At 48.1% G+C, this 10,009-nt stretch overlaps 1 protein-coding gene across 1 annotated transcript; it reads left to right on the top strand.

The window, feature by feature from the left end:
- Positions 1 to 1,666: 1,666 nt before the first annotated feature.
- Positions 1,667 to 8,506, top strand: PKDREJ (polycystin family receptor for egg jelly). Its single transcript, XM_019739210.2, has one exon. The coding sequence runs from the start codon at positions 1,667 to 1,669 to the stop codon at positions 8,504 to 8,506; it is 6,840 nt and encodes a 2,279-aa protein (XP_019594769.2).
- Positions 8,507 to 10,009: the final 1,503 nt, after the last annotated feature.

The following is a 10,009-nucleotide window of genomic DNA, read 5'->3' as shown; positions in this document are numbered from 1 at the left end:
TTACAACTCAACAGCAAATGACAAACAGCCCAGTTCAAACTTGAGCAAAAGATGTGATTAAACATTTCTCTGACTAAAATATACAAATGGCCAATAGACACTTAAAAAGATGCTCAACATCTTTAGTCATCAAGGAAATGCAAATCAAAACCACAAGGAAATGCCACTTCGCACCCAGGATAAAAAAAATAAAACCCTATTAAATATTGCCTACAAAAGACCATTTTAAATATGAAGACATAAGTAAGTTGAAAGTAAACTAATGAAAAAAAAGATATGACATAGAGACAGTAAGGAGAAGAAGGCTAGTGTGGCTATTTTATTTAATTGTCCCCCTAGTTTTATTGAGACATAATTGACATATAGTGTGGCTACTTTAATGTCAGGTAAAATAGACCTCAAAACAAAGATTATTATCAGAGATAAACAGAGACATTTCATAATGATAAAAGGAGCAATTCGTCAAGAAGACATAACCACAAATGTGTATGCACCTAACAAATAGAGCCCCAAAATACACAAAGCCAAAACTGACAGAATTATAAAATGAAAGATAATTCCACAGTCATTGTAGGAGAAATTAATACCCTCTCTCAGCAATTAGATAGAATAACTAGACAAAATTTCAGAAAAGATAAGAAAAACTACAGCCAGCTTGATCTAATTGACATTTATGGAACGCTACCCCCAAACAGTGGAATACACATTTTTAAGTGCACGTGGAACATACAGCCAGACAGACCAGACCATGGGCTTTCAAACAAGTCTCCATGAATTTAAAGGGATAGAAATCACACAGAATAAATATATCCTCTAACCACTACAGAATTAAATTAGAAATCAGTAACCATAAGATTTTCATGGAAACTCCAAATGTCTGGAAATTAAAGAACACACTTTTAATTCACAGGTCAAAACCCAAATAGGGGAAATTAAAAATACTTTTAATTGAATGATAAAAATACAACAAAGATGCTGGCTGCAGTTAAGTGGTGTTTGGCGGGAAAGTTACATTACTGTGTTTCCCTGAAAATAAGACCTAGCCAGACAATCAGCTCTAATGAGTCTTTAGGAGCAAAAATTAATATGAGACCCGGTCTTACATTATATTATATAAGAGCTGGTCTTAAATTACAGTAAAATAAGACCGGGTCTCGTATTAATTTTTGCTCCAAAAGACGCTTTAGAGCTGATTGTCCAGCTAGGTCTTATTTTTGGGGAAACACGGTAGATGCTTCTTTACAAAAGAAGAAAAATTTAAAATCCATGACTCAGGGTTTCACCTTAAGAAAGCAGAAAAAGAAAAGGAAAGTAAGAAACCCAAAGTCAGACCTCCCTGAGCATTCGGGGGGCTTCCAGTCCCTCTTGATTGCCACCGTTTCCTATTTTTCCAGGGGAGTGGGATTCCTTCTAAGGGGCCTTCCCAGTGGGTCAGGAAACTGGGCCGAATTAATCCCACAAGCAGGCCCTGATGTGAAGTCAACACAGGCGTGGGAAGGGGTCCAGGCGCCCGCAGCCTGGGCCCAACTCACTGCTCGGGGAACCTCAGCAACCACGCCACCCCGTGACCCTGCTGCCCCATGACCCCCGTGGCCCGCGCCCCCTCGGCCGTTGGCCCACCCCTGCGGACTCGGCGGCGCCTCCCAGCTTTCCCCAGGCAGGCTCCATGGGGCCAGGGCCCGCGCTCCTTCTCCTGGGCCTGGGCCTGGGCCTAGACTGGGGCTGCAGCCGCTTCCCTCCGCCCCTCGCTCCTCGCGAGGCCCCGGCCACCGTCCCGGTCCCGGGGGCGCCCGCCGCAACCCACGGACCCCCGTCCAAGGCCCGGGTCTGCGTCTCGGCGCCGGGCTTGGCGGCCACACCGCGCTCGGTAAGGGGCGCCCCGGGTCTGGGGCTGCTCCGCGGCTGCGTCCGCCTCAGCCTGTGGCCCCGCGCGTTCCCGGGAGGCGGCGTGGTGCTGAGCGGTGGCCGTGGCCTCTGCTCCTCCCGCGGGCCGCGCCAGCACTGCCTCCACGTGCGTGTACTGCTCGGCGCCCAACGCTCCCGCCGTGCCCGCCGCGCGGAGCCCAGCCACGTGGACCTGCACCTCTCAGCGCCGCGAGGCCAGCTCTCCCTACAGTGGTTCACCCCCCTGCAGCGCTCGCTTGGGCCTCTGGAATGGACCTTTCACCTCGGGCTGGCCAGGCCCCGGGAAGCCTCCTCCGCTGTCCACATGTTGCCCCGCTCCGTTGTGCCCAGCGGCCCTCAACCCCACTGGGGCTACGTGGCACAAACCAAGTGTCCTACAGATGGGCCCACGCCTGTTGTTTTAGAAGCTGTCAACGCGGACAGTTCCCAAGTCACGGCGTCTTCAGTGTCCTGTCAGTTATCAACACAGGATGTTTGTGTTATCACAAAGGTAAAGATCAACAGGGACAAAGACGGGTCTCCCCTGGTGTTGACCAGGAAGATGGAAGCTTCCCTCAATGCCACCGTCGAGTATGACTGCCCATTCCCCAAGACCTCTGTTCATCGTTGGAATGTCTTTTCTGTGCCTTCAGTATCTGATGTGCCGGACTGGACTAAACCTTTGAGTGTCACACAACTCCAGTTCCCGAGTGATCCAACAGTTGTGCACATCCCCAAGGAGTCTTTATCTTGGGGGGTGTATGTGTTCAGACTCTTAGTGGTGGTGGCCACGGCGACTCTAAAACCGAATGTGGTGAAAGCCTCCGATCACATCTATGTCGCTATTGTTAGAAGTCCCCTGAAGGCGGTTATTCTTGGGGATCCCAACATAACAATTAATTTCACAGATGGGCTGGTTCTGAATGGATCGATGTCCTCTGATCCAGATGCAGACAACCCTTTAGAGGGACTCCATTTTCTTTGGTACTGTACCACAAATCCAAGAAACTATGAGGGAGATAAAATAACAGTGATGAGCAAGGATGTTTGTCTTCCAGCACAGGCTGATCTCAAGTGGACATGGGCCTCGGGCCCGGCCCTCACACTTTTGCCAGAAACACTTAAAGGCAACCATGAGTATTTTTTCAGAATGGTGATACAAAAGAGTGGCAGAACAGCATTTGCTGATAAAAGGGTACAAGTGCTCCAAGGACCAACACCTAGAGCACATATTTCATGTATTGAAAATTGTGATACAATTTTGGTTATATCCGATAGATTTTCTTTGTTTCTTAATTGCACAAATTGTGCCATAAGCCATGATGTCTATAAGTGGTCGATTCTGTCGCCTTCGGGGAATGAGATGGGATTTGATTGGATGGGGCAAACTGCAACAGGGAGGAATAGTGATTACTTATCTATAAAAGCGTTTGCTTTTAGGCAATTTTTTGAAGCTAAGTTTTGGATTTCTGTAGCTCTAGCAACTTGGAGTGGAGTGAACTTGGTTCTCAGGCATCCCTTTATTGTTAACCATGTCCCTGAAATCGGAGAATGCAAAATTAATCCAGCTAACGGAATTGCATTTTTTACTAAGTTTGTTATCCAGTGCAGTAATTTTAAGGATCTGAACACCCCTCTTACATATAGAATGATAGTTTCTAATTTGCATGGTTTTGGTGAAATCAGTTCTTTAAAAGAGAACACATTGGGGTCCACCCTGTATATGGGCAATGGGCCCGTATCACCCCCTTCCTTTCTCCCTGTCGGTGCGCTGGTCAATCATTACGCTGTGAAGATCTATGTCCAGGTGTATGACTCTCTAGGAGCTTTCTCTCAGGTGACTTTGTACGCCACTGTACAAGCTCCTACTGACAAAAACTCATCAAAGACTGTGCTGCATCAGTTATTCAATTTCACCATAGGACCGAACTCAGAGATATCCACTTTGCTTCAAAAGCAGGATTTTTTACCTGCGGGCTACTTAATGTACATAGCAGCCTCCGTTTTGAATAGCATAAAACCCGAATCAGCTCTGCAAGAGGACAAATCCATGCTGCGCGAACACCTCGTCAATCAGTCTTTCATTCTCCCTGTAAGCAATTTGGTGGAAATTAGCCAGGTAGCCATGGCTATTGCTGAATTAACCCAGAGAGTCTCTGAATTCACTCGAGTTGCTCAGAATCTTGCCACCCTGAGGATTTGGCAAGCAAATCAAGCCCTACAACAGCATCGGCAAAAAGATAAACACTTGCGCTCTGAACAAATAGAAATCGTGAGCACTGGAATATTAACAAGTTTATCCAATATCTTTCAGATGATTGCTCGTCACGAAGTTGTTGATGCCCCTTTCTATGTATTAGAATCTCTAGCAGACCCTATATTGACTGGTAAAGTGCCGGGGAATGAAACCACTGTAATGAGGTCTTCGAGCTTTAACATGTATGTCAAGAAAACGGAAAAGTGGGTTGTTAACAGCATCTTAGGCAATGAGAAACACTGTCTAAATTGTTTTCATCCAGTACTAAATGTGAGCAGTGTCCCTGCTTTGTCTGAAAATGCTCCAATTTCTATGATGTTTTGTGAGTTTGCAGGTGACCCCTTTCCTTGGTTAAATTATCAGGAAAACATTTCAGCAGATGTGGTTGGATTCAGAATGACAGGAACCACAGCTAAAGGAGATGTGATAGAGATCACACCTGATGTAGCGGAAGTGTACCTCCGCAGAAAAAACCTGAGCTTTGCAGCTTTTAATCTCACAGTGGGGCCTGACAATGAACCTAATAATGTTGCTGAGTCCTTGAGAAAGACAACAGGGGCGTTTCGCTTTGAAGTGGACAGCGGAGCAGGGAAGGAGGTGTTGGTTCACATTGTGACGGAAGTGACCGTGCTGTTCACGGCCTTGGTGTACACTGGCAGTCAGATCAGCCCCAGTGCGTTGGTTGCCACCTTCCTCGTGCCCCATGACATCCCTCCAATTGCCAACCAGAGTGGCCTGTTTGATGCAGCCTGTACAGTTAAGGTGGCCCGCGTGCTGTGCCTTCCGCTGTCCCTCCTGCAAGTCATAGCTCAGCGAAGCCACTCATCTGAGTACGCCGTCACCGTGGTTCTGCAGGCTCCTCGTTTTGTCATGAAGCTCAGTGACAAGCTAGTGAGAATTGCTGTTTTCAGCGTTCAATGCTTGGAAATGTATGGGATCCAGAGTGACTGGAGAGAAGATACCTGTGTCCTTGGAGACAAGACCACCTGGGACAGAGTGCACTGTATCTGTAAGCACGCAGGGAGGGTCAGGCGGCAGCTGAATGCAATGGGATTAGCCAACATTCGCCTGCACGCCCGCTATTTGACGGCCAAGGTGATTGTGGCCCCTAATCCTGTAGATCTGCGGTTAGAGGTCATCAAGAACATTACCCAAAACCCTGTGACTGTCTTCACTGTCCTCTTCCTCATGCTCATGTACATAGTCCTAGCTTTCTGGGCCTTGCACAGGGATGAAACCGACCAGTACCTTCGGGAACATGTCATAGTTCTGCCTGATAACGATCCTTATGATAACATATGTTACCTAGTCACTATTTTTACAGGAAGCCGTTGTGGGGCTGGGACCAGGGCCAGTGTCTTTGTCCAACTTAGAGGGACAGAAAGCACTAGCGATGTACACTGTTTAAGCTACCCAGACTTTGTAACTCTCTACCGAGGAAGCATCCACACTTTCCTCCTAACAACAAAAAGTGACTTGGGGGACATTCATTCCATTCGCGTGTGGCACAACAACCAGGGCAGAGCCCCCAGCTGGTATCTAAGTAGAATCAAAGTGGAAAATCTGTTTAGCAGACACATCTGGCTGTTCATGTGTCGGAAGTGGCTTTCTGTTGACACCTCTTTGGACAGGACGTTTCATGTGACTGACCCAGACAAGCCTCTCAAGAGAGAGGACTTCTTCCTTATACATATGACGGATGAGCTGGGGACAAAGCACATGTGGTTCTCTGTGTTTGCTGGCGTCGTTGACAAACCGTTCAATAGGCTCCAGAGACTGTCTTGTTGTTTAGCAATGTTGCTGTCCTCCCTCGTGTGTAATATTATGTTCTTTAATCTAAGTAAACAAAAAGAAACTGCGTCAGAAGGGAGCCGATATATCAGATCGATGACGATAGGATTGCAAAGTGTCTTAATCACGATTCCTGTGCAAGTAATGATCACTTCGTTGTTCATCTATTCCCAGAGGAAACCTCTGGCGACTCTAGAAGAGGTGTCCCCTCAGAAGCAGCCCTGGGTTTTGGCGGCGAGTGGACACTGGGAGGAACGCTTGGAGAAGTGGCATGCTCACGAGACTGAGGAGGCCCCCTCAGGAGAGGCTGAAGGGCTTCCTTCTAGGAAAAGTCCTGGACTCCATAAGTCTCCTGTTAAGGCGAACTTGAAGAAAGGGCGCCAGGATAAGAAAGCCAAAAGCAAGGTCTCACACACCCCCAGGACAAATATTAATACAAATGCCAACAATGAAAATGTGACAGACAACCAAGGTGTTTATTCTGCAGAGCCCCCTTCTGAGCCCCTCACCAAGCCCAGGGTTGTTCTGCCTTGGTGGTGTGTTTATGTAGCCTGGTTCTTGGTTTTTACCACTTCTGGTATATCCTCATTCTTTATTGTATTTTACGGACTAACTTATGGCTATGAAACGTCAGTAGAATGGCTCTTTGCATCGTTTTGTTCGTTCTGTCAGTCCGTTTTTCTGGTGCAGCCCTCTAAAATTATGCTTGTGTCAAGCATCAGGGCGGGAAAGCTCAAGTACTGTAAAAACCTCTCGTGGGGGAGCAGGCATCGTTACACCGAGGTCATGCTGCAGAACACACAGCTGCATCCAGAGGAGATGCTCAAGCGACATAAGTACATCACCTATATCCGAGGCACCAGGATGTACCAGCCCCTCACAGAAGACGAAATCAGAATATTCAAAAGAAAGAAGAGGATCAAGAGAAGAGCCGTCCTGTTCCTGAGTTACATTCTAACTCACTTGATCTTTCTAGCCCTTCTGGTGACACTTGTCCCTCTGCTATGCCACACAGACAGCTTCCACTATAATCAGTTCATTCGCGATCAGTTCTCTGTGGATCTTGCTACGGTGACCAAGCTGGAGGACATCTACGGGTGGCTCAATGGCGTGCTGTTGCCTTTGCTCCACAACTCCCTGAATCCAACGTTTCTTCCCGACAGCTCGTCCAAAATCCTCGGCCTTCCTCTGATGAGGCAAGTAAGGGCAAAGCCTGGTGAGAAAGCATGTCTGCCTGCCAAAAGCTTTGCGCTAAATAGCATCAAAGGAGAAATTCACTGTCATCCCAAATATGACACCGACCGAGAAGACACAAAAAGCTACACTAGCTTTTGGAATAAAGTTGATAAGCAGGTGACCGACAAGAATACCAAAGGGTTTACTTATAAGCCTCCAGAAAAGAGATGGGTATATTATTCCCATGGACTTCTACACACCTATGGGTCAGGTGGGTATGCTTTCCATTTTTTTCCAGATCAGCAGGAATCTAATTCCACATGGAGGCTCAAAGAACTACAAAGCAGCAACTGGCTGGATGAGAAGACATGGGCTGTGATTCTGGATCTAACAACTTTTAATCCAGATGTAAATCTGTTCTGCAGCATTTCGGTCATGTTTGAGGTTTCGCAGTTAGGAGTCGTGCACACGAGCGTATCTGTGCACTCTTTCTCACTTGCTGATTTCAACAGGAAAACGTCAGCAGAAGTCTACCTGTACGTGGCCATCCTCATTTTTTTTTGGGCCTACATCGTCGATGAGGGCTACACCATCATGCAAGAGAGGGCCTCCTACGTGAGAAGCATGTACAATTTGCTCAACTTCGCTCTGAAGTGCACGTTTGCTGTGCTAATTGTGCTCTTTGTCAGGAAACACTTCTTGGCCACCGGCATAATTCGGTTTTACTCGTCTAACTCTGTGGATTTCATTCCCTTTCACACAGTTTCTGGAGTGGATCACAGCATGAGGATCATTTTGGGTTTCCTGCTCTTTCTGACACTTTTGAAGACCCTCTGGTATTCCAGATTCCTCTATGATGTGCGCCTGGCTCAGAGGGCCATCCAGACCGCCCTGCCTGCCATCTGCCACATGGCACTCGTTGTGTCCGTGTATTTCTTCATGTACATGGCTTTCGGCTACCTGGTATTCGGTCAGCACGAGTGGAACTACAGTAACTTGAGCCATGCCACTCAGACAATCTTCTCCTACTGCGTGTCAGCCTTTCAGAACACTGAATTTTTCCATAACAAGGTCATTGGGGTCCTGTTCCTGTCATCATTTATGCTGGTGATGATCTGCGTATTGATCAACTTGTTTCAGGCAGTGATTTTGTCGGCCTGTAAGGACATGAAGCAGCCCGTGTATGAGGACCCTTCAGACGAAGTGGAAGCAGTGGCCTATCTGTACGGCAAGCTCAGAACTGTGTTTGGCTTTCTGTCCTTCCAATCCAAGGCCAAAGACGAACCCGAGTTCTTTGTGGACATGCTGTACGGGCAGCCAGAGAAGAATAGCCGCCGCTATCTGGGGCTGAAGACCAGAAGCATTAACGGGAGGAAAATGGTTTATCTCGTTGTGTGATCCATGATGGTTTCCAGGGCCACAGACAAGGGTCTCCCTGAAATGCTCAGTTTGTGGAATTAAGAAATGTTTGGTGTCTCAGTCATGCTTTCTACCACATCATTCATAAGGCACACCCCTACATTTGGAAATATACCCTCTTGGCCTCTACACTTGGGCACGTGACCTGGGGAGAGAGGAGGTGACAGCAGGTGAGTTCTGGGACGAGCTCCTTTAGAGGGAGTTAGATGTCTTTGAAGCCCTCAGCAGTTTACAGGTTGGAGACCCAGGTTTGGGGGAGGGAGCTACAGAGCCCCCAGCACACCTCGCTGGGGCTTCCTTTCGCGGATCAGAGCTTCCTCGACCCCCTTCTCCACCCCCACATTCCAGCTGGGTCAGTGCCTGAGGGCCTGTGGGGAGTTCCAGGACTTGCCATAGAGTTTGGGACTATAGGGGTGGGAATGGGGCAGAAGTGTGACACTCCCCATCTATTCCCTAAGGCTCCTTCAAGTTAAGGATGTAAAATGTAGTAACATTTTCTGGCCATGAGACAAAATTGTTGTTAAAAAACAAAAAGGTATGTGTGCGTGTGGGTTCACACTGGAAGATAGTAAATGTTCTATATACTAGATCTGGAAATACATACATCCAGGACTTGGGCTTTTGATTATTTATAGCCTGGTGGATTGTTATTGAATAATAAAGAACATGTGGTTTATTGTTTAAGAGAAACATGGGCTGGCAGCTGTTGTATTTTTACTCAGAAGTGTCTTCATTCGTGAGGATGCTGTATCAGAATTAAATGTGAGTCGTGATTTCTGCAAGAGGGGCACCTACACGTGGGGCCCTGTCCTGAAAGTCAGGGCTGGAAAAGTGGGACAACACAGTCAGCCGCTGACCGCTTTGTACCAGGGGTTGGTTGCTCACCACCGTCCCTGTGACCCTGGCAGGCACACGTGCCAGCTTCCATCGGTTCTTCCTGGGGATGTCTGAGCACCGTCTTCTCTCCCCGGTGAGAACAAGAGGTTTAGTGACCCACGCAAGGCCCCTCAGTTAGGGTCACAAGGTCAGATCTGGATTTTCCAAGTGTCCTGCGCAGAGGTCACAGGTGTGGCCCTGTCCACATTGGCCCACTGGTCTGACTGGAGCGCACATTTGCAGTCAGCCCCTCTTTACAACCTGACTTCTGAACAGGTTGAGAGAGTAAACATGAGGTGGGGGCAGATGACTCCTCTTTGCCGACGGAGGCCAGCTGCCATCTGTCAGATGCACTTGCCCACTGAACCCCAGAGTGAGAGTTTATGCCTCAGCTGCAGGCAGCGGGGCAAGAGATTTTGGAGACTGGTGGCAGGCGTGGCTGACTCATGGCTCTGTGGGTGGGTGTGCCCAGACTTCCTTCCCAAATGGACCAATCAGCTAAAGACTTGTCCCTCTCCTGGCGCCCGGAAGGCTCAGGGTCACCCTAGTTGGCCTCCCTTCCCAGGAAGACAGCTCCAGGGGCGAGAAGAGGCCCCCGCCCCACGT

This window comes from Rhinolophus sinicus, linkage group LG02 (assembly GCF_036562045.2).
Source record: "Rhinolophus sinicus isolate RSC01 linkage group LG02, ASM3656204v1, whole genome shotgun sequence".
Classification (NCBI taxonomy): Eukaryota; Metazoa; Chordata; class Mammalia; order Chiroptera; family Rhinolophidae; genus Rhinolophus; species Rhinolophus sinicus.
This window is presented reverse-complemented; position numbering and strand designations above follow the sequence as displayed.

What these genes read in the sequence shown, in the direction of transcription:
- PKDREJ (XM_019739210.2), top strand. Translation starts at nt 1,667, where the DNA reads ATGGGGCCAGGGCCCGCGCTCCTTCTCCTGGGCCTGGGCCTGGGCCTA.